This window comes from Amblyomma mixtum, chromosome 7, assembly GCF_055824585.1.
Source record: "Amblyomma mixtum isolate Tamu chromosome 7, ASM5582458v1, whole genome shotgun sequence".
Taxonomy (NCBI): Eukaryota; Metazoa; Arthropoda; class Arachnida; order Ixodida; family Ixodidae; genus Amblyomma; species Amblyomma mixtum.
Genome location: NC_143018.1, coordinates 72,357,711 through 72,383,164, shown reverse-complemented (window position 1 = coordinate 72,383,164; position 25,454 = coordinate 72,357,711). Strand labels below are relative to the sequence as shown.

General features: G+C 47.3%; 1 protein-coding gene across 1 annotated transcript; it reads left to right on the top strand.

The window, feature by feature from the left end:
- Nucleotides 1–918: 918 nt before the first annotated feature.
- On the top strand, nucleotides 919–25,128 carry LOC149336462 (uncharacterized). Its single transcript, XM_089552917.1, has 4 exons — nucleotides 919–1,033; nucleotides 2,596–2,737; nucleotides 17,217–17,358; nucleotides 24,679–25,128. Exons 1-4 carry the CDS (start codon nucleotides 943–945, stop codon nucleotides 24,871–24,873), a joined length of 570 nt encoding a protein of 189 aa, XP_089409043.1. The 5' UTR covers nucleotides 919–942; the 3' UTR covers nucleotides 24,874–25,128.
- The last annotated feature ends 326 nt before the right edge of the window (nucleotides 25,129–25,454 follow it).

Sequence of the window (25,454 nt, the reverse complement as noted above, 5' to 3'; positions counted from 1 at the left end):
GCACTTCGCTTTAACGCACTCGAAGTCGGTGATGCAGAAAAGAGCGTATAATTCTGCAAATCTCACGGACTCCCGATCGTTTGCTACTGAGCCACAGTAGCGCATTTCTAGCGTCTTCTGCATTCGCTCGTATAAGCGAACCAACCATGCAGTTTTGATATTAGCTTCGCGCGTTCCGATAGGTGACGCTAGCAACTGGGGCTATTTAACTCTCGTAGTCAATGCATGGGTATAATGCAAAGCACGGAGAAGGTCCTGCGCTAACGCCGTGCGGTGCCACGATAATGCTGTCTTTGTTGCCGGCAGGGATTGGGTTAGTTAAGCCCTTTTTTTCTAAGACATTATTGCACAAATGTGTGTAAAATTTCCTTCAAAAACAGCTGATATCGAGGGTATTTTTTTTGTACTTGTGTGCACTTAATGTTGAGAACAATGCACTAATGTTATGTATTTCATTTGCATAGCAATACCAGTCATTATGATACCGCTTAGCACCACGTACGCTATTAGAAAATCACATTGTTGGCGGTTGAATTTCTTTGGAGGAGAAATTCTAGAGGCCCGTGTACTGTGCGATGTCAGTGCACGTTAAAGAACCGCAGGCGGTCGAAATTCCGGAGCCCTCCACTACGGCCTCTCTCATAAGTCGCTTTGGAACGTTAAACCCCATAAACCAACATTGTTGCCAGACCACTGCGCCTTATATTTCTTCTGCTAAGTGTTGGCTGGATATCAGGGAGGGGGGGGGGGGGGGGGGTTCCATAATTCCTGCTACAGCGGATTGCCAAAAAGGTCTATACGGCGTGGATGAAAGTGCGTCTTCCACTTTCCATTTAGTGACAGCCTGTTAACTCCATGAGTCGATGTAACCTCACACCTGTTGTGGCGCAGGAAGCCCTCGGACGAAGTCACCGGCGACATCGCGTCGTACATCGGGGGCCGATGCCACCGCCAATCCGCCCAGGCAGGCTCGACTCGATGGCAACGACGACAAGGGACATCCGAGCGGTACTTCGACGCCGGTATCGATCAAGTAAATTCGAATCCTGCGTTCATTTAGAAGTAACTTAACGCGATGGCGTTAGAGGCCACGTTTTCCAGAAAATCCGTTGTCGGCGTCGGCGTTGTGACCAAAAAAACGCGGGCATGATTCGGGCAGGCGGTGACCCAAGGTCACGTGACCTTGCAGCGCCATCACAAATTGGCCACTGTATAGTGAGCAAATTTGATCACTGTGGCAGGTGGCGATTAAGTTCATAATTGGTCACTCAGGAAGAGTAATCTGGGTGGCACAAGGCCTTCCGCTGGAAGCACCCGCCATCGCAGGTCAGTGGCGCATCGGTTAACCACTGCACCAGGAGGGGGGTAAGGGGTATGAAGACTCCCAGGATATAGGATTATTAAGTAGAAAACGATCTTTTTCATGTACGAGTATGAGAATTAACCCAATACCCTATCGCGTCATAGCCTTAAGGTCGAGCTTTTGCGTCCCCTGAAAATTTGTTGGTATGATTTTTTTTTGTTCGCTATCTTATCATCTGCTAGTCGCTCTAGTTGGCTTAGTTGGTAGCGTGACTGCGCCGGAGAGGCGATGGTCCCTGATTCAAACTAGCGACGAGGACTAATTTTTCTTTATATTTTGAACTTTCTGTGAAAGTTGTACACCTTTTTTTTTGTGACCACGTGGTTGCGCTCGTGTGGGTATTACTGAGTAATTAATCCCTTATTATAAGCAGTAGTTGTTCGTATTGTTGTATGTATTGACAGTAGTAGTAGTAGTTACCCTTGTTGTTGTAGCAAATGCGCTTGTAGTAGTATTAATTGCAGTTTTGTTGCTCTGGGCGGTTTAGCAATTGCAGCTACAGTAGCAGTAATAGTAGTTTAAGTTATGTGTCAGTTGCTGCAGCGATTTTATTAGTAGTAGAAACAGTGGCAGTAGTAGTTGTTGTTCTTGCTTTTGTATTAAGCGAAGCAGCAGTAGTATCAACTGCAGTGATAGATTTTATTTTTGTGTTAGTAATAGCAGTAGAAGTAGTTGTTGCTGTTCTTGCCGTTGTAGTCATTTCAGTTGTTGCTCTTGCGATTGTATTAGCTGCAGAAGTAGCAGCAATAGTAGCAGTTGTTGTTCTTCTGTTCTATCAAATCCACCAGTAATAGTAGTAGTAACAGTTGCTTTTGCTGTTCAGTGAATTGTGTGTTCTGTGAAGTACGTTAATATTAATAGAAGTAGTAGTTTTCAGCAGTTAATGGACCCGCGGCAACACAAGCTACGATGTCACAAGCACAAGGTAGCTATTCATAAATGAAGAACGTCAATGACTCGGAACATCAATTTTTTATTTTTTATTTGACACAATTAGGAGATTGCGACCGTAATGAACTTTATCAAGTCGGGTGCTGTGGAAGGTCAGTTGGAAAAATAAAGCTGTTAGAAGCATTAAACTGTTTGGCTGCTTGTCGAGGAGGCGCCATTTCTTCGTGAAATTGAGAAAATCGTAAAGTTTTGTTCTCACGCTGTTCGAAGTGTATAGAGGTCTTCTGCCTGTGAACACGCGAATACACGCGACTGACCATGGCTGCTGTACGATGGTGCAGGTCTCCCGACAGAGCACCAGCGCGCGTCCAAGCAAAACCAGAGTCGCCGGTTCAAAGCACCAAGGGAAGTCGGCGCGGAAGTCGCTCTACCAAGTGGCACACGCCGACCGAGAGCGAGTTTTCTTCCGCCCTCATTCGATACGTGAGTCCGCAGGCACGCTTCAGCAGGGGAACGTGGGATAACATGGCCGGGCAGTCAGTTATTCCGGGCAGTTTATATTTCTCTAAAAACACATAGGCGTAGTCAAGCGACGTCGCTATGTACGAGCCGTGAAAACATCGGCAGGTTTCTTAAAATCTCCTCGGTAGAAGAGAGGCGCTGCTGGTAGTGCGACCACTGCGGGAAAGCCGGGAAGCGCAGATTGTGTTTGGCTTCGCTGGAAACTCGACGAAAACCTGGATTCATTATTAGGAATGCAGTTTTTCTCTATATAGACCCAGTTCCTATAAATGCTTCGCTAACTTTCATATACGAGCGTAATTCTAAGCATTAGACTATTATCCATTGCTCATAGCCTGAGGCGCTTTGGAACGTTAAACCCCAAAAACCAAACGAAACCAAACCAAGGCGAGAGCCGTTATTGGAAGCCCACCTTGAGCCGTCCTGTAACTGAAGCCCGTTGTAGCTTTTTTCACCGACCCAAGCGGCCAAGCGAGTAGAAGGTGAAGAATAAAAAGAAAAGAGGACGACAGAAAAGGGCATGAGATATAATAAAAAGGTGGGAAAATGAAGGGACGCTGTCGTGGAGAGAGAGAAGCGGATGATGGTTCTTGCCGAATGTTTTAACAGTGCCATGGCCTAAGTTAGGAAAAAAAAAATTTAAAGTGAAAAGCGCACCGATAAGAGAATTTCGTCTTCGCAAATTTGGAAGTGTCATGGCTCAGCCCCTACTCCGCGACGGAATCTGCGTTTTCGGACACACACTACGGAAGCCAAATCAATGCTCTGCACTTTCCCGCATTCAGCAGGGGGAGGAAGCGCTTCCTGAGGAATTCGCATAGTCGTGCCGTCTATCTTTTCTGTAGGTTATTCTGAGGAATGACATAGCCTATGATACTGCCTGCATTAAAGAAAACGTTTGTTACCAGAGCTCTCAATGTTTCTTTTTCATTGTGATGCAAAATGGAAGCCACTATCGGGTCGTTGTTTACATTCACACATGCAGCATCAGCACCTCGTGAGGCTGAATGCCTACTTGTTAACGCCTCTTGAGGTCGAAGAAGTAGAACTTGAACAGAGACAAAAGCCCAGGAACACGACATGGACCCTGTGTCACTCGTATTCCTTCGCTAGCATCGTTATGCAAATTCAACTGCATCATCTAAAGTAATAAGCCTGAGCTTATAATGAACCTGGACTGACTTCTAATATGTTTGGTATCCACACGCAATACGAAACACTAGTTAAACGTGCGGTACGCTAAGTTAGTCGCAGTTAGACAAGAAGGTGTGCATGGACTTTTTTTTTCTGTGTTTACGAGGCAATGTGAAGCTCTTATAAGCACAAGCTAATTCTAAGCATTATCCTGCTATTCATTTTACGACGAGAGCCGTTATTGGAAGCCCACCTTTGCTCATTTGTGGATCATATGAGGATTGCAATGCTTCCAGTTCATTCCCATAGTGTTTCTAGGCTACTTTTCAGCTCGGCAGTCCCTACATAGTGTTTCTAGGCTACTTTTCAGCTCGGCAGTCCCTACTGACTTTCTAAGTTATCCTCTCTTTTTTTTTTTTCTCTCAATTTCAAACTCCCTTTTCTCTGACATTTCACTAATGATCATGAGTCATCTTCATCGCGTGCAATACGCGATGAAAGAAACAAGAATTAGAGGACTGCGTACTGATGTATTGTATTTTGCGTGCCTATAAGCGCCGTAGGAAGCTTGAAGGCACACTGCTGTTATCCGCGTAGATTTCGATCACATCTAGTCCGTTCACGTGCACCTAAGTTTTAATACACAGAAAATATAGCATTTCACCTCAATATAAACGATTCCACTAAAGTTAACACTTATGTGCGGGACGGCGTAGGACACATAATTGTGTAGGACATGTACTGGACATGACGAGACTTTATACTTCAAACTTATAGAAAAATTTGAATAGGAGTGTGGGATGCACGCTCAGTTGTTTATGTTTTCATTGCGTGTATACTTAAGTGGTCTTGTGAATGTGTTTGCCAGTATATAGTACGTTAACAGCGTCAAATTAAACTGGCTGTCCTCCATCTTCCGACTCCCTCTATTTGATTTTTTTCATCGTGATTATCACTCAACTCAATACCTATTATGTCCGCCATTTAGGTGCGTGTTTTTACCCTCAAGTCCTGCTTTACTGCACGTCACAGCTCTGCTGAAAGTCACCAACTAGCGCCATCTGTCGGGCGCTAGCAGCAAACAGCGCGTAACTTGGGATACTTCCACTTGAGAGAAAATTGCTCAGCACCCACAGAGGCGCCGCACTAAAACGCAGATTGCGATAGCCTCCTCTTCTCAGTCGCTGTAAAATATTACCTTTAAAAATGCTGCTTACGCTCACACCGGCTACTTTCGAAGCGTTTAGAAAACCTATTGGATGTACGGAACACTTAAAATGCGTCCAGTAATTTTGAATGTTCAGCGCCACGCGGCCCGTGGTTAAAGCCGCGAAAACTAAGATAGTTTGTCCAGAGTTTCTGGTCTTGTTTTCCTTTCTTTTTTTTTTTTACTGGCACACCTCTAGTACACCACCAGCAAAAAAGAACATTGCCTGTACCGAATTTCTGCGCTTATGTATTTATTCTCCATCCGCGGAAAGTGTTCATCGTCCCCTCACCGTCGCTGCCTCTCCTCCTCCACGCAGCCAACAGCTCAGAGCAAGCCGCATGCCAGTCCAGCGCATCAGGTTTCACCAGCGCTGCAAGGGCGCCCACTGTCGGTGATGATCGCCGTGTGCGCCGGCACCATCGTACTGAGCATCGTCGTCCTGATGATCACCTTGTACCTGATGATCCACTCCAGCAAGCCTGTGTCCAGCAGCACGCTGACACATCGTTCATAAAAGAAGAGTACCAGGTTACCATCTTCAGCGCCGTGAAGACATAAGCCTGTCCTCCAGTTTCGTGCTCAGACACTGGGAAATTGCATGGAAGTACTTTCAACGCCGGCTACCCCTTTATTTGAGGCCGAGCGTTTATATAATGTTTGAATTAATTCTGCTTCATCGTAGGAGCCGAAATCGGCTTCAAAGCCACGTGGCACTTTCCTAAAAAGTACCCTCTCTACACTGATTTCTCACGTTCTACTGAAACTGTTCTGGTAGTCGCCGATGTCTGTGACTTTCTTCACCATCCGCTTATTACTGGTATCCGCTTACCGGTATCGGTACCCGTATCAGCTTATTACCAGTAACCTTGTCCTGGTATGATTCGTGTATGAGCAATTACTTTGAAGACGTGATATTCTGTTACGGACACTGCCTAATCCGCTTGGCTGCCTTTGATTGCCGACCGTGGGCACGAAAACATAAAGGATAAGAAAAAACGAAAGTTTTAGAGAGATATTTTTTTTTACCGGGGGTCCTCACTAAGAGGAACTGGGAGAGACTGCAGTGAACAATCCCATTTACCTCGCAAGTATTAAAATGCAAATTATTTCCTGCTGGAGACCTGAATGCTTGTTTTAGTGAGTTTTCTGGGTTCTATTTACTACTGGCTCGCATAGCTATGTTTCCACACTAACTCAGGAGTTAGGAAAAACTAAGACTCAGGAAATACATGAGGATTAACGCTGATGAGCCGAAGCTTCGCACAAGCCTGAAGTTGATACAGGCAATTAAATATGAAAAAATACACTGGAAAAAAGCGGATCGAGAAAGGGGGTGGGGAGGTGTACACATTTACAACGCAGGAAAGTGAATAATATTAGAGTTATATGCCTTCCGCGATTATATCAAATTCGTTATCGCTAGGGTTTCACGTCGGGCTGCGCGTCAGTATTCCCTAAGACTGCCGTAGCTTAAGCGTCCTGGTGGGCGCACTACCGACGTAAGCGCCGCCGCACCTTAATGACGTCTTGGCATGCGTCAGGTCCAGGAGGTGAATAAATAAAACGGTTGTAGGTTTTCTGTTCATTGTATGCAAAGTTCGTAGTAAGCGGACGGCGTCCCTCATAGCCTGAGTTGCTTTGGGACGTTAAAGGGCAACTGAAGCGATTTTAGAATTCGATGAGTTTAAGGTTGCCGAATGTGCAAAATGTGCTGGTAAAGCCTGCGAAATTGTTTTACTCTAGCATTTTAAATGGTGGTGTAATCGCCGAATAAATTAGTCGTTGCCGTTCAGCTTCTCTGAAGTGCACAGCGACGGGCAGATGCCCCGATAATGACGTCACGTATGACAGCACTACGTTTCCAGCGGAGAAACGGTTATTCAATGGATGAAAACTGACGCCATCGAAGGTGAAGCTCACGATGCATTGTTTGGCGCCATCTCACGATGCCCAGGAGTGTGCAGGCGTAAGCAGCGGACGTCTGAAATTTCGGCAACAATGACGTCACTGATGAGTTTCCTCGCACTCCTCCAACGTAGTGAGGGGAAGCCTAAACATCGTCGCGGTTTTAATCGACGATTATGTTACCATTTTAAATGGTAGTGCAAAATACTTTGCATGTTTTATTTAGAAGCTTGATAGATTAGAATTTTTGAATAACCTCGAATTCTCAAAAAACCATTTCAGCTTCCCTTTAAACCCCAATAAGCCAAACCAAACAAACTCAGAAAAATCTGCGTTTATTTCTTTAAAAATATGCTCATGCATGCCTGTTCCTTCAAATGCAGCCCGCCCTCGGCGTTTACCAAGCTCTCCAGAGCGGTCATGTGCTCTTCGCCGAGGCACTCGCTATCTCTAAGCTGCTTCAGGACACGGTTTAACTATTTGCAGCCGAAGCTCAGACGATAACTCAGGGTAGGTCGATGTCCTCTCCGAGGCTTATCCCCTGGCGGCACTCCGCTTGACGCTAGGGCTGCTCCTTGTGGCCCACGTCATCCAGATATCGAGTAACAACTGTGCCGAGCCAGGCTGCAGACTGAACCCGCCTACTTCAACAAGCGACGATGATATGGGAAGAAATATGTTTTCTCTTTGTCTCTATTTCTTTGTTTATTTCTTTCTTTCTTCCTTCCTTTCTTTCTTCCTTTCCTTCTTTCTCTTTCTCTCTCTTTCTTTCTTTTTCCTTCCTTTATTTCTTCCTTTCCTTCTTTCTTTCTCGCTCTCTCTCCTCCTTTCTTTCTTTCTTTCATTCTCTCTCTCCTTTCTTTCTTTCATTCTCTCTCTCCTTCTTTCTTTCATCCTTTCTTTCTTTCTTCCTTCCTTCTTTCCTTCTTTGCTTCCTTCCTTCCTTCCTTCCTTCCTTCCTTTCTTTCTTTCTTTCGCTCCCCTTCGACACCAACCCCCTTGGATAAGTGGTCTTTGTAATTGACTGCTTAGACCAAGCTCGTGGCTTCAAATGCCGGCTGTAGCGGCCATATTTCGCTTGAGTAAAAATTAAACAAAAAAGGCCTGTATGCAGTGGGATATCAGTGCGCGAAATTTAAGTGGTCGAAATTTATGCGGAGCCCACCAATACAGCGTCCCTCACAGCCGACGTGCTGCTGCGGGGCGTTAAACCCCACGAACCAGACCAAGCCAGCCCTTCAAGGGTCGCGGATTTAGAGAAAGATTTGCTTCGGTTGAAGGAGGTTTAACGTCCCAAAGCGACTGGGGCTATGAGAGACGCCGTAGTGAAGGGCTCCGGATAATTTCGACCACCTGGGGTTCTTTAACGTGCACGGACATCGCACAGTACACGGATCTCTAGAATTTCACCTCCATCGAAACGCGACCGCCGCTGCCTGAATCGAAACCGCATCTTTCGGATCAGTAGCCAGGCACCATAACCACTGAGGCACGGCGGTGGCTGATTTAGAGAAAGAGAAAGGCGCCTGAACTGCCGTGGAAGAATTTATTACACGACGCGTTAGAGGAAGTCCTATGCTGTTTTGTTGTTTTGCTTAAACACTAATTTCTGCCACAACATGCTGCAGGTCTACTACGTCGGTTACTTAACATATAGCAATTCGTCGCTGTTCCTTATCTTTTCTCTACGCGATAGCGTTAAGGCTCGCGTTCGGCAGGAAACCCGGCGTCGTCGGTGTCTTTGTCGTCGGCGTTTAAAGCGAAAAACAAGTAGCCCACCTGCAGGTCACGTGAGCTAGAGGCGTCATCAAAACTTGCCTACCGTGGCAGGTGGTAGTTAAATGATTGATTGCTCACGAGGGGTTGCTCGGGAAGAACAACCTGGGTCTCAGGAGCCCCACCGGTGGCTGTGTTTCAAGCAGCCACCTGCCGGTGCAGAGGGGTATCTCTTAACCGCTTCTATGGCTTCCGAGATTATCCATGCATCATGGCCTCTGAGATCACCCGTTTCGGTGATCTATCTCGCTTATAGCGAGATCAACGCTATAGAGTCATACCCTAAGGCGGAGTTTAAGAATCTCCTCAAGTTTCTCTATTTCTGTCTATAGGCATCCGAACAACAACGACAAATCGGTCGCTTGCTAATCCGCAACCACGTTTTCTTTTCCTCCAAAATAGAAGAATATAGAACATACTCGGGAACATATAAAGAGGAAAAAACAAAATTTGGTCGAAGAAAAAAACACGATCGTTGATCGGTTTTCATAAATGCTTTGGGGGGAAGGAGAAAAAAGGAACCTCTGCTTCACTCCCTGCCCTCCTTGTGGTAGACTCCCTCGGTGTTGCTCTCCCGTGTGCGTTTCTTTTGCCTTTACTATGCACAGATGAATAGCAACTTTTGCCTCCCGATTCTTGGCCGATCCCCCAGTGTGGATATGTGCCATCTTTCCAAAGGCTAACAACAACAATCTCCAGGCGCGAGCCACTGACCCCGAAGAAGAAGACACACAATATGGCGAACCTTGCAGAGCTCCGGTCGTAGCAGTACAAAGTCTCTACAAGAGGACCCCCCTACAGGAAGCCCACGAAGACTCACGGACGCCTCTTCGAAACCCCCGCAACAACCTTTGCGCCGCGAAAGCGTCCCGCTGTCCTCCAAGCCACCGCCGGAAACGCAAGGCAAGGCCGTCGGTGGCTCGACGCCAACCACACAGCCGGCGCTAGCGAACCTCAGCCTGGCTTCGCCCGAACAAAGTTCGCCCAAGCCGAGGCCCTCCCAAGTGCGAGGGTACACGTTCGCAAGAAGCTCTAGTGCCATTTCGGCCAAGTTCGGGGGAAAGCCTCAGGCGAAATTCGGTGGGCGAGCTTCGCCAGAAGCCAAGGGTTCCCGTCGTCCTTCAGCTACCTCTGGCAAAATGAGTTCCTCGCCGAAATCCGACAATTCGCCAATTCCTCGCCAATCCGTGCAAAAGTCGAGCGGCACTCCGACTCCGAACGCGTCACCGAAACCTGGAGCCTCACCGAAAGGCGGCGGTTCGCCATCTACAGGTATAAAACTTCACTGCTCCTGTGTGGTAGCTCCTATGGCTTCCACTCTGCGCTCTGAACACGAATACGCCTATATGGGAGTAAAGAAGGAGTAGGCTGTCCTCTAGCACTCTCTCTTTTATAAAATGGAGTGCACTAGAGGACAACTTTAATCCCTTTTTACTCATTCCGCTCTTTTTCCTTTTTACCCCTTTGTTCCTCTCCCTAAGTGTAGGGTAGCCTACTGGGCGTCGCTTGGTTAACCTCCCTGCCTTTCCGTCCATTTTTTCTCTCTATCTCTCTCTGTTTAGACTGTAGCTTGCTTCTGCCAGATTTTGGATGAAGAACTGTGAGGTGGAATCACGTGTATTCCGATAATTACTCGAAGGTGACCGCAAATTTATTCTTACTATTCGGAGCTATAAGTAAGGGGAATACTACCTGACTATCCATAATAGACATCTGGTTGACAACGGCATAGCGTCACTTGGAGTAAGCCGGGATTCGTATTAAACGATTTCAAATTAGCGTTATTCCATTCTACACCAGCATTCGGTAGCGGTTAATTGTTACTTCACAGGTAATGTACACCACTTTATATAGTTCAGGCCCTGTAGTCGCATTTTCTTGAGGAATTACTGCCCAGGTCCGGTATACCCTAGAAACTGAGTGATATTGAGACACAGGTTCACGCCAAGGTGCCCGAAACAAAATGGCCCACGCCTAATTTGGGAAACCTGACGAGTAAGTAGAGCAAGCCAAAGCGTGGTCCGCTCTCACGCTTCCCGGTAGGCACCACGTGTGTGCAAGCTGAACGGTGCTTCCGGCCTACTCTGTCTTTCTTCACTTCTCTGTTAGCCAACATGGTGACCTTGTTCCCGACTACTTCGTTTCGTTTGGCGTACTTCTTGCAGGCTTTGAAAACCCTTCTATTTTCCGGCCACTATCCCGTTCGCAGTCAGCGTGCTAATACTCACTGACTGATACCTGCACAGCGAGCGTTCCAATCTCCCTTGGTCGCCTGCCACCGTGGTGGCTCAGTGGTTATGGCGCTCGGCTGGTGACCCGAAAGACGCGGGTTCGATCCCGTCCTCGGCGGTCGAATTTCGATGGAGCCGAAATTCTAGAGGCCCGAGTACTATGTGATGTCAATGCACGTTAAAAGAAGCCCAGGCGGTCGAAATCTCCGGAGTCCTTCACTACGGCGTCCCACATAGCCTGAGTAGCTTTAGAGGTTAAATCTCAATAGAGCATGAACCAAACTCCCTTGGTTGCCAGCTGGCTTGCCGTTTCAGCTCAGCATGCAGCTCCTGGCGCATTAGCCAGCAGAAAAAAAAAATGGCAGTGGCTTAGCCCAGCTAGGCCAGGATATACTTAGCGAAAGCAGTTTCGTCCACTGACATTTCCGTCGTTGTCGTTGAGCAGCTTGGACGTTCTTCGCGTTCTTCGGGCGTCTCGGGCCTAATCACACTATCAGAATATATTGATTTCGACACCGTTTAGAATCACGCGATCAAAATGTATTGCTTTCGGCAGATTAGCACGCCGTGCATTTCGTCTGCAGAGTATTGCCACCAGGGTAAGCAAAAAAAATTGGAAACTATGTGCATGAGAGGGTTGCCGCAGCTTTCGCCCTAAGGCACGCAGATTAACCTTTCATTACAACGGAGCAGCCTGACCATCAGTTTTGGCGCAGGAACCCCTGGGACGAAGTCACCGGCTACTTCGCGTCCTACATCGGGGCCCGTTGCCGAGGCCACCGCCAAACCAGCCACGCAGGGCCGACTCGATGGCAACGAGAAGGCACAAGCGAGCGGATCCGCAACACCGGCCTCTCTCAAGCAAGTCGAAACACTCTTCTCTCTAAGAAATGAATTTTATGCGGAGGGTTTGCGCATGGTGTGGTCACCGTAACGTCAACACGCTACCACTTACACACTGATGGTGCGTCTTCCCAAGACACTCTTAAAGCGCGTGGCGTAGTTCTTCCGGTCTCTCAGGCGATGCCCACGACTTAGCGTTACCAGCTCAGCCGGTATCCAACTACCAAGTGACAAAGGCGGGGTGTCGTTTGCTGTCCAGCTTTCACCGGTTGCAAGGCAGAGAATGGGTTGGAGTCAGAGATTCACAAAATGACAAAATTTCGACAGCAGAGGGACAAAACCGATTTGAAAACACCCATAAGGAAACGCACCAAGTGTCCTGCAAAACAATGCAACAGACGCGAAGCAATACTTCAGATAGGCTACAATACAGAGTCATATCTTGCTACAGAGGGCTAATACACAAAAGAGGTGAACAAAGAACGGACGATCACAGAGGCGGCTGTCCGGAGTATGCTCCCCCGCTGGTTCGTGGGCTGGTCATAGGTGGTAGTTAACAGTGCGAGTCGTGCGGTAGCGTTTGTGCTTTCTTCAACGCCCTTTTCTTACAAGCGCACTGCGTCTGTTACTTCGTACCAAGACAAACGCCACTTACACAAACTCTTGCAGTACAAGCGCTCTCCCGCAGAGGCCCTAGTCGCCATTGGTCCAGTCGTCCCGTCTCTGGAAGGACGCCGCCTCTTCCGGGCGAAGTGGAAAGGGCATCACTTAATACTACACGCTGCGAAAGGCGGGTCCACATATACGTGGTCTTCATATGTGAAGTAGCAATGATAAGCGTGAAGCAAAAAATTTCCGGTGCAATATTTTTCTGCCATTGTGAGCGGAAATGGTCACGAGGGCCCCCAAATATATTTATTATGCTTAGATCTATGAATATATCGAATGAAACATGAATTGAGCGAGGAAGCGGACCGTGAATGGGCTTCTAGTGCCGCTCGACCGAGTCCTATCATTAACTGCTTTACACAAGATAATTTCATACAAAGTTTTAAAACTGGCACACTACTGATTTTTATCTCAAGCAACGAATTTCCTTAGCGTTTCGAATTCAATTCACGTCACCAAAGCGAAAATCGGGCTTGGGCGGCAGAATCTCAAGGCGCCAGCACCGCTCAACTGGGCCGGCTGACGTCAACGCCATCTGTCGGCTGGCAGCCAAACTGCACGGTGGCCAAACATAATCTGAACGCCCCAGGGGGCGCAGTGTCAACAGTATTCTTGCACCGTGACGACACAAATGACTGCACTCTCCGCTAGTCATTGGAGGCTTTTTCTCCGTTGCGTTGGATCATCACCGACTTGCGCGGGCGCGCATGTGGTCGCTGCAGGCCGGATTATTGGATGTGCGCCGATTTTTGTGACACGCGCATACTCTGGGTCATTCAGCCATCCGCACTGTTTTGCACTGCATCTACACACCACAAGAGCGCAAGGGGCATCGCCCATTATAAACTACCAGCAGGGTGAAACTTGGGAAGCAGAAAAGTCGCCAAAAAAGCGCAGGATAACGCAGAGACAAAGACAACATTGCAATCCTTAGTACATGACAGTAACAATGCACAGTGTAACAACATAGCACCCACCAATGACGATGCGACTTCAGATACGAAGAAAACAACAGTTCTCTATGGGTCCTCAGGCGGCAAATCGTTAAGGCCGACCCACATGGAGCGAACAGACGCTGCGAATTTCATGCGGCGCGGCGGGACGCCGACGCGCGTTCGCCGTGCTGCACCACATACGGCGAAAAACAGGCGACCGCCGCCAGACAGCAGCCGTCTAGATACTGTAAACAAACCGACTCTCCTCGTAAGCCTAGAAGTGGGAGAACTCTCACTCTAAATAAAAAAAATAAACCAAATGTATCGCTTATACGTTTTCTTGTAGGCAAGCTGAGACGAAGCGAAAGACCGGTGCTCCATTTACGGCCAGTAAACGCACTGAAAAAGGCAGCAACAACGAGAATTCAGTCCGAAGCGAGGGGTCCGGCTTCGAAGGGCGCCGCCATGTTTGTCGCCGCGCGGCGGAAATCGGGCGGAAGCTAGATGCGGGAGCAGAGCGCCCTCATTGGTCCGCGCTGAGCTCGCATTCGCCGCTTCCGGTGAGCGGCTGACCGCTGGGCGAACGTATCTAGCACTGCTTGGTCGGCGGCGAACGGCCGCCGGCGGCCAAGCGGCCGCCGCCGGGCGGCCATTCGCAGGTTTTTCGCGAGAAAATCGCTCCATGTGGGTCGGGCTTTAGGGTGTCGTCTTTACTGATGGGAAAGAGGCAGTGGTGCTAATTGCAGTAATAGCAGTAGCGTTAGTAACACTAGTAGTTGTAGTAGCAGTAGTAGTATTAGTATTAATAGTAGTAGTAGTAGTCGTAGTAGTAGTAGTAGTAGTAGTAGTAGTAGTAGTAGTAGTAGTAGTAGTAGTAGTAGTAGTAGCAGCAGCAGCAGCAGCAGCAGCAGTAACAGTTGCCGTCCTTGTTTTTATTGTTGCTGATGGTGCTTATCGGCGCAATATGAACCGAGTCACTAAAGACCGCCAAACACAAGGTGGTTATTCATTAGTTAAAGTTAAGCATTGGAACCAAATTTTGTGGGTTTCAATTCTGTGAGTTCTGCGGTAAGCTAAAAGCCTACAGCTCACAAGTAATTAAAATATGACTAGAGGATCATTCAGCACCTATTAAATTCCGCTTTTTTTTTCTATCTTCGAACTTCTACACGTTCCGAGCGTTCTTAGAAACTTCAAATTTCCCCTGTGTGGCCGACTTCCCCAATTTAAACTCGATTAAACATCCCGGCTCCCGCCTTTTTAATTCCCCGCAGTCGGTGGGAGGAGTCGCGCAACCTTGCAACCAGTCCCGTGTCGGCATGCCGCTCTGCCATCGGCGGAGTGATACGCAGTGATCGGGGAAAGCAAGGAGTCCACGTGTATTTTTATTTCCGTGGGCCTAATTTGAGCCCCTGACTACATCTATTTATTCACAGAAACCTCAAAAAACAACATAAAAGTTAAAGCAAAGCCGCCACGCGACTGCCTGAAAGGCACTCCATGCGTTGGTCGACTCCTCCCACCGTCTGCGGGGAATTCAAAAAGAAAGGCTGGAGTCGGACGTTCATCCGATTTAAATTAGGGAAATCGGCTGCACGGGGCAATAATTTGAAGTTTCTAAGCATGCTCGGAACGTGTAGATCCAGTTCCCGCGGCAAAAAGACGAGTTTGGATTCCTTTTCAGTGCACCTTTAAGGTCGAGTCAGTGCGTCAAACTGCATGGGTTTTTATTAGGAAATTTCCCTATACTCCGTTTCATACATAGCAGTCAACGCAGCCAAGGCTGCGGCGCCTGTTCGCGCTCCTCGTCCGCACCGTAATGTAGTGCGTGGAAAGTAAAAGTAGTAATGAACCCAAAATTAAAGTTAATGTTGGTCAATATTGTAGTACAATGATGAAAGTGTTTTATTTTGTAGAAAGATTGCTTCTTCTTTTATGTTCTTCAAAACAGTGCCTTAGTTTTTTGGGGTTTTTTTTTTTTCAGTCCCTCCTGCATCAGGTTTTCGCAGCTAGGCCGGCCGGTCATGTGTGATTGGATTGTTCACCAAAAGTGCAGCCTTTTTTTGTGTGCGATCACTCACCAGTATTTAAAAACTCACTTTTTCAATCATGTCAGCAGTTTTGAGCAAGATAATTGTGGTGCACTGTTCTCTGTACTGTAAAAATCACCGACCGTACCGCTGTAGTCCATTCGTATGATACGCGTAGCAAATGTTAAATACACCATTCTATAATCTACAGCACCAGTTTTCGAAACCCTTGTGATTTGTGGCAGCAGTGAAAGACAACGATAGTAGATTACGATGGACCATAAATGGACAACTTTACTTACAAAGATGATTTATAGCTTTGACAATATTTACAAAGATTAAAAACATGAGAGCGGATGTCAAAAATTGAATACCAGCCACAACGTTCACTCACGCTGCGCTTAGAGCTCATTGGTGTGTAAGAATCCTGAATTTTTACTGGTATATATTGTTACCGCGAGAGGACGACGACAAGCTATGTGAGAAGAACGAACAGCGAGCGTCGTCAACCTCTTCGTGGTCCCTCTTCATGAACCACGGAACCTCGTCGTCCGCTTCTCACAATAACAATGTCACCTGCAGCGGCAAGTGCGCTAATATACGACACCACTAGTTGCGTTCGAAGGCCTGCGCAGCGGAATCTCTGCTAAGGCCCAAATGCACAGCTTTCAACAATCCCCATCTCGCCGCACTAGCTCACACCTGTAACACACCGAATCCGACATCTAAGACAAAATATTACTACAAACGTAAGCACTTCAAAGAATTTTGCTTGCGACAACAGCTCAAAAAGGAGACCTCCCGAATCATGACGCCGCTCCGCTGCTGACCCGAAAGACGCGGGTTCGATCCCGGCCGCGGCGGTTGAATTTGTTTGGAGGAGAAATTCTAGAGGCCCGTGCACTGTGCGATGTCAGTGCACGTTAAAGAACCCCAGGTGGTCGAAATTTCCGGAGCCCTTCACTACGGCCTCTCTCATAGCCTGAGTCGCTTTGGGACGTTAAACCCCAATAAACCAAACTAAACCAATCACTTGAAAGCCGCTGAGTACACCGATCAATGCCTGGTTGCCGCTAGCCGAGGCTGCTACGAATAACCGACGCCGCACTGAATTCTATCACCACACAATTAATGATTCATTGTGTGCCGCATGCAAAAGAGTCAGTGAACGCCCGAGAACAGCACTTTGCAATCACGTCCGTCGCCAATACACTGCACTGCCTTTTCCCTTCGAAACAAGTAAACAGCGTTGTTTTTTTCAAAGTAGGCATTAGAATTTGACAGTTTGGACTTTATACCTAATGATTATTTTAAGAAAAATAAAAATAATAAATGAAAAAAAAAACAGCCAAGCCGGGAGTCGAACCTCTGCCCCTTGTAAAATGAACAAACGGGCGCGCGTTTCGTACCACTCAGCCACGACGCAAAACGTACAGATACATTTTGCTTGTTTTTTTGCAGCGGACTACTTCCGTACCTTTGGCAGCGTTGACAGCCATGTATGAAACGGAGTATAGGTTTGTAAAATCTATTAATTCGTGAAATTTGGTTTTGAAATTTTGAAAGTGTATCACTATGTTTGCTTCAATTTATGTGCATTCGATTTGTTTTTATTTGATTTGACCGTATTAGAGATGCGTGGTGCGTTGCATACCTGTGAGCACACGCATGCGCATGACTGGTGGTGGCTACTGTACGGTGACGCAGGTCCTCCGGGAAGGCACCAGTGCTCGGCCACGCGAAACCGGAGTCGCCGGGTCAAAGCTCCAAAGGAAGCAGGCGCGGAAGCCGCACTCCGAAGTCGCGGACGCCGACTGAGAGCGAGTTCTCTTCCGCCGTCATTAAATACGTGAGTCAACGAGGAGTCCGCGGCCACGCTTCGGCAGGAGGAGACGGGAATATTTGTTTATTGTTTATTGGTCTTTCATTACATATAATGGAGGAGATAAGGCAAAAAGCTGCGTACGCAGCTTGACTAAGGTCTTATCCCCTCAAAGGCAAAACAGCAGTGAACACAGACCGAACACCGATCAGAAACTAGTAACAAGGAATAATGTAGACAATAGTTACAAATGTACAATAGATTCAAGTATCTGCGCAAAAAAAAAACAAATTTCGGTTAGGAGCAAACACAAAATGCAGTGATAGGCCAAGTCGACAATGTACACAATGAAGAAATTATGGGTACGGAAGGAGCATGAGTAGCACAGCATATTATGACGTGAAGCAATGAAGGCACATAAAAATGTCTAGCACATCATTTGGGATAGAAAACGAAAAAACGGTTACGTTCTTATTCACTGAGCATTGAAAATAGCGATAAGGACACAAAAGTATGGTACAGCTGCACATTGCTTAAGATATAAAACTAATAAGGACATTACAAAAATAGTGTCGTGAATTATCATGAAGGAAAAAAAAGTTGTTTTAAATGTTTGAGGTGAATGTTAAGAATGTCTATTTTCTTGAAGAAAATTGTTGAGAAGAGTTGGTATCTGATATTTTAGAGATTGTGTTGCATAATTAGTTCGATAATGCTCTACTTTCCAGTATAAGGGATTTCGCGTATTATAACCCGAAGAACTATCCGGCCGGCTACGCGGCCGGATAGCCCTTTGTTCTGGACACACTCTCCTATTTTCTGCAAAACGTTAGCGGATAGGCGCTAACGATTCCGGCAGTGAAAACATTGTGGAGTTTCGCTCCGGGACAGAGCCGACTCTTAGGAGAGCCACCATCGAGCTATAAAGGATGACGAGGGGCAGCTCCTTATAAAAATGGTCTATAGACTTTCTATAGACTTTTTTATAGATTCTATTGCCCTCCTTTAGACTTTTCCTTTTGTCTATGGACAGTCCATAGAAAATATATAGACTAAAGTCTATAATTGTCTTAGCTGTCTTCTGTCTACAGACTTTCTATAGACAAAATCAATAACCGCCTTAATTTCTTTTTGTCTATAAACAGTCTATAGACTACAGTCTAAAGTCTATAACTGCCTTAATATCTTTTTTGCATAGACAGTCTATAGACTATGTATAAAATAAAGTCTATAACAGCCTTAATTCCCTTTTTCTATAGACAATCAATAGATTATCTATAGAATGAAGTCTATAACCGCCTTAATTTCCTTTTGCTTATATACGGTATATAGACTATCTAGACTAAAGTCTATAACCGCCTTAATTTCGCTTTGGTCTTAGACAGTCTATAGACTCTCTATAGACTACAGTTTATAACTGTTTTCATTTCCGTTTGTCCATAGACGGTCTATAAACTATCTAGACTAATGTCTATACCTGTTTTAATTTTCTCGGTGGCGCCGGTTTGTTATCTCGCGGATTATGTTTTCATCGATACTCAACATAAACATCCGTTTACTGTAAGTCTACAGGATTATATTTTATTTAATTGGTCTCCTAAACCACTCTAAGCACAGCTGTGTGTGCAGAACAGATTATGTGCGCAGTGACAAACTTCCTGTCCTCGTTTGTAAGCGCCGTTATAAGCAGCGGAAGCCATTGGGTTCTCGACAAATGCCGCTTATGTCTGTACCGCTGTCTTTCCTAACGAGCGGAAAGGTAGTCGGTGCGAAACCCGTGGTGTAAGCTGCTCCTCGCGAGCTGTCTACTAGATTTTTCGTGTTTCATGGTAGATGCGCGGCCAGAAATATCACTTAGACCGGGAATGAGGCCCGAAATGGAACTGTGTGTTAGGTGCCGCGTGAGCTCAATTCACTTGGCACCTCCGAAAACGCACACTCGCGTTCTGAGGTGGATTGCATTTATTTAATCTTTGTGTTATCGCCTGTCGGGACCATGGAGTGCTGTTCTTTTAGAGGTGTGCAATGCTTGTTACATGTGGACGCTCGTTTGGTGCGCGTCGTGGACGGCAACGTTTCAGCAAAGGTGTTTTGTAACGCTATAGACTGGGGCACGGGACGTTTGTCAAAGTTGTAGTCAAGCGGCGCTGGAGTAATGCTTATAGTGTGATGGCTGAATAAAATTGATTGCCGGCGCGAATGGCCGGCGTGCACAAACACCGCGAAGAACCTATAAGCTGCATCCCGCCTCCCCTTTCGTTGCACACGTACTACTATCATGATGAAAAGAAACTTGAACAGCGGAAAGTATGGCCTTCCGCACAATCAGCGCGGCGTAGAGCCGGCCCGTTAGTACGATGACCCGTGTCCAACTGCGATATGCCTTGGCTGTCGCTAGGCTAATCGGCGCTTTCAGGCGGCGCCGCCGTGGCGCTAGAGTCTAGTTCCGACCGGCGCTATCACACCGCGTGTGTGTTCCGAGTGGCAGACGTGACTGACGGAAGAAAAGCTTTCCTTGTCACTATGGCCAAGCAAGTGAAATACGGCACGCTTTCATGCTGTCACGATGTTTGTGTGCCGAAGAGAACTGAAGCGTTGCAGGGCAACTGCAGAAGTTTTTTTGGAAATCGACGAGCTTAAAAGGGTCGAATGTGTGAAACTTCTAGGTAAAGTATGCGAATTAAGTGCTTTTGACCTAGCATATGAAACGGTGACGTAATCACCAATTAAAATTGGGACGATCTTCAAGCTTCTCCGCAGCGCACAACGCCAAGTGAGGGGGCGCATGATGACGTCATCGAAGGTATCGGTACATTTACAACGCATAAACTCCTGCTTTGAAGGAAAAAAACCAACACCACCAAGGGCAAAGCCCACCGAACGTTGTTTGGCAGCGTTCAACGAGGCACGGCAGGGCGTGGCTGACGGCAGCGGTAATTTGAAATCATACCTTCAGTGACTTCACACTGAACTTCCCCGCAGTCCTCTGGTGCTTTGAGGGGAAGTGCAAAATTCAATCGTCGATTACGTCACTATTTTAAATGGTAGTACAAAAAAACTTGGCATGCTTTACCTACAGCCTACATATATTTGAATCCCTGAGCATCATAAAATCCTCAAAAAGTGGCAAAGTTGCCCTTTAATTAAGTGCGAGCCTGATCTTCGCTGCTTCCTAGGTCTGCATCGAAAAAAAAAAAGCTTCAAGAAGTAAAAACCGCTTGAGCATAGCTTGAGTCTTTTCAGCTTGACGAGAAAATCATGCCGCGAGCTTTGGACAGCGACAGGATCGGAGTGATCACTTTCTACCTCCAAGAAATTCCCCAGACAAGAACTGTGGAGTTATACCCAAGAGCGCTTCCGACAGTGAACAGAGTTTTGAAAGCCTACAAAATTGAAGGTAGAATCCCGGACCTTCCTCATGATGCGCGGCCAAGCTCCGCGACTGCGGAAAAAGACCTACTGATTAGTGCAGCCGCCGCAGACAACCCTTTTTTAATAGCCAAACAGATCAAAAACGAGCTCGGACTGAACGTTGATGTTCAAATGGTTCGACAGCGCCTGCACGAACCGGGCCTTCAAAGCAGGACAGCCTTTGATTTCATATCACCACAAAGCCGTCCGTCTACATTTCGGACATTCGTTTAGGGATCTGTGGAGGATTGGGTCCAGATGATGCTCACAGATGAGAGCACCACGAAGGGTCACGATAGACCGAAAGTGTAGCGTCAAGACAATCAGTGGTAAGCCTTTGCACCCCAGTGTTCTAGAATTGCGATCCACTTTATAAATATGTGGTCCCGAATTCGTTCAGTAAGTGCTGCTGTTAAATTTTAACGTGTATAACCCGACGACGAATGTTACATGAGGGTGCGACCTCTGAGTTTTTAAAGGACATAATAATATACATCAAATCATCGTTTTTAATAAGAATAATTCTCAGCTAGCTTGACTACATTTTGGCTGCTGCATGCTATGAATTAACGGCTCAAGGTGCATTCTAAGCGAACGAACCAAAAAACCATGTTATAGTGACAACACGGTCCCTGTTTTAGTTCCAGGTGCCTACTTAGCTAAAATATAAAAGAAAAGCCCAGCAAACCAAAAACCTCTCAGAGACGTCTAGCTAGACGTCTCTGAGAGGTTCTTGGTTTTCTGGGAGGGTTTAGGTACAGCAGCGATTGGGCTAAGCGCATCACACAACTCTGAAGCGAGTAAACACTCTCAACTTTTATTTTTCACTTTATGCAGCATTGATGCCACCTGCTTCAAGTGAACAATCCTCAGCGGGCGCTGCTCCTGAATGTGTGGGGATACATTACAGCCGATGGGTTGGGTACCCCTATACGACTATATGAACGGTTTACCGCAGCTCGGCATAGTGACAACGAAAGTTATCATCCGCCAGTCACGTCTGGCACTCGAAATACACGCGCGATGCGATAGCGCTGGCCGGAACAAGATTCTAGCTCTACGGCGGCGCCGACTGTAAGCATCGATTCGCCTAGCGACAGCCAAGGCATATCGCCATTGGACACGGATCCTCGTTCTAGCGGGTTGCCGCTGGTCTGCGCTGATTGTGCGGACGGCTACGCTTTCCGCTGTTCGCGTTTCTTTTCATCGCGATAGTACGAATTCGCCCATCCCTGTCATCCGAGACGATGGTGGCCGCCGCTGGCCTGCAGGCGCTTCATTTTGAAAGCTGAGTTGAAGGTCGCCTCGATAAGAGATGGCTTACATTTCGTTCCGAGGGGCTCCTTCATGAACCCCGCTCACGCGTGCACAGATTTATCGAATAGCATTTGCGCGAGAGGCAAAGTATGTGTTTCTCATCTCAGACTGCTGCATTACGAGAGCGCCCCGCCGCGGTGGCTCAGTGGTTATAGCGCTCGGCTGCTGACCCGGAAGACGCAGGTTCGATCCCAGCCGCGGCGGCCGAATTTCGATGGAGGCGAAATTCTAGAGGCCCGTGTACTGTGCGATGTCAGTGCACGTTAAAGATCCCCAGGTGGTCGAAATTCTTCCGGAGCCCTCCACTACGACACCTCTTTCTCTGCGTTTCTCATAGCCTCAGTCGCTTTGGGACGTTAAACCCAATAAACAAATAAACAATCCTCTTTCTCTCTTTCTTTTCTAAATCCCTTCTTGATCTCTTCCCTTACGGCGCGGTCCAGGTGACCGCCGAGATGTGTGAGACAGATACTGCGCCATTTCCTTTCCTCAAAAACCAATTTACCAATTTTGCATACCTTTCTATTTCTGCGGCTCGTTCCTTACCAATGCAATACGTCTGGCGGCTGCGCTAAGACACACTTGGGTTGAGACGAAGCAGCTGAAATCGCATAAGGACAGTTTCTCCCCTGGTGTCTCGGCTCCCCTTGAACTGTTTTGTCTGAAATTAAAATCAATCAGCTGACTCACGTTAAGCTCTTTCTAGAGTATCTGCGCGTTGCGCGAAGCATTTAAGCCTTCAGTATATTGCTCACTAACCAGTATGTAACGGTTGAAGAAATCAGCGTGTGCCGTGCTTACCTTTGTGTTATATGAAAGCTGCAACAATTTCCTCACACTATGTGGAGTTCTTAACCGCGTCGATTTTTACATTTCTACAGCTAATGAGAGGCGCTCGCTGTTTCCTTCAAGTCCGCGTCGATTTTTACATTTCTACAGCTAATGAGAGGCGCTCGCTGGTTCCTTCAAGTCGTCTTCATTAAGATCGTACTCGTCTTACAGTTCAAATGTTGGTTTGGTTCTCGACCAGAAATTTACCTTTGTGTGAAAGACCGGAGCTTTATTTGTAGCTGACTTTCACACGAATAATAATCGATCATGTTAAAAACATGTTACACATGGTGAAAGAAACGTGAAATACAGGACAGGATGGTACACATGACGGAAACCAACAGTCACCGAAACCAAGGAGCACAAACAAAAAATTGGCAGTGGCTTAGCTCGGCTATTCCAGGATATACGTACGTAGCGAAAGTTCGCGGCGGCATATTCACGGCGTTTAGCCAGTCGCTCGGCGCGCTGTTCCTCTGTTTCCTGGGCGACTCTTTTCCTGTTCATCTCGTTCCGATGTCGATTCCAGGCCTCCTTCTGCTTAGCAGACTTGTCGCCGTCCATACTGCCGCCTCAACTGTGGTTGCGGCGCACGCGAGCTCTCCTTTTCAATCCTCCGACATGTTACCAGGCATGCGACACAGCTGGCGAAGCGAGGGCAACGTCGAGGCAAGCGGTGTGACGTCATACCAAACGGTGGCGGCTGCTCCGCGGCGAGGCGCGTGGTGTGACGTCATGCCAGATGGCGCGGCGAGCGCGTGGCGTCCGTCAGCTGCGGCGGTTGCTAGGCAACTGCTGAAGGCCGGTCTCTGTGCCTCCTCGGAGCACCGCCACAGCGAAATCGCAAGTTCGTGGCCAATGTAGCTATCGCTACAAAAACATCCTCTATGCTCTTTGGTTTCGGTGACTGAATTGGCTTCCGTTATGTATGTCTTAACGAGGCCCCCCTTTTCCTTTCTCATGTCTGCTCAAGGACAGGATGATGTAATACTGCACTTTTGCGCGTCAGAGCGACCCAGTGGGCTAAAAGACACACTACAACCCCTGACCTTCCCAGGGAAGGTCAGAGGAGTCTAGCCTGGCCCGCTCCCCCCCCCCCCCCCCCCCCCGTGTTTTATTTTCATCTCCGCCTTCGGGTGTACTGTATTTGTCCGTCAGGACCTATTTATTTATTGTTATCATTGGAATCAGCCTGCTGGTCCTAGTGGCGCGAACTGAACCAACTTATACATTTCTTAAAGGGCAACTTCGTAGGCTTTAGAAATCGACGAACGTGTGAAACTTGCAGGCAAAGCATGCGAGGACGTTTTGGACCACCACTTGAAATGGCGACGTAATCGATTAAAATCTTGACGGTCTTCAAGATTATCCGCAGCGCACTGCGCCAAGTGGGGCCGCACAATGATGTCATGGAAGGTACCGATTCAGTTCTAACGCATAAACGCTTGTTTTGAAGGAAAAAAACCAACGCCACCGAAGGCGAAGCCCGCTGAGCGTTGTTTGGTAGCACCCAATGAGGCATTGCAGATTGCGGTTGACGGCAGCGGTAATTTGAAACTTTACCTTCTGTGACGTCACAGCAAGCTTATCCGCACTACCGCGGTGTTTTGAGACGAAGACTAAAATTAAATCGTCGATTACGTCACTATTTTAAATGCTAGCGCAAAAACGTTTGGCATTCTTTACCTAAAGGCTCCATAGTTTCTAATCCTAGAATATCGCGTAATTCTCAAAAAGTGGTGCAGTTGCCCTTCAAAGCCTCGACATACACTATTACTGTCCATGCAGCCGGGAGCTCAGAAGAAGCGCGGCAGTCACGCTCAGCAGGCCGGAGCAGCATGGCCGGGGCTCCGGTTGCCCGTGATCATCGCCGTGTGTTCCTGCACCATACTGGTGAGCATCGTCGTCCTGGTGCTCACATTGCTCCTGGTCATCAACCCCAGCAAGCCGGCCTCCAGCACCTCGCTAGCGCCACGGGCCTAACAAGAATACCATCTGCAGCGCCTCGACGATACCTTGTGCCCACCGGTTTCGTACTCGGGCACTTGGGAGTAATGTCCAAGTAGTTCCGTCGCTGCCTGTAACGTCGATCTCCACTCTCTTCGAGGTCCAGCGTCATGGAAGAAAAGAGATTTAGTTGTCTGGACTCAATGCCAGTGTAAGAACAGAAGTTGGCGCTCAGTGTAAGAACAGAAGTTGGCGCTCGGCATCACGCAGCAATCTGCTTTGAAAAGTACCATCATCACAGAGACATCTTCCATTCTATTTGAAAAGTTCTGTTAATAACCGGTGTCATTGACTTTTTTTCAATGAGGACGGCGGTGATTTTGTCTACAAAAACACTTATCTGATGTGCCTTCACGGTCACTCCGTGATACCGATGGTGCTAGTGTAAGAAAATCGATTTCAATGTTTGATATTTCACTGCGGATATTATTTAATCCGTAATGTTGCCCTCCATGACCTACAATAAGATCAAAAATATGGAGGATAATAGAGGGAGAAACCCTGAATGATATTCTTTTTCCACGAACCTATGATTGAGAGACACTGGGACAGAAGGT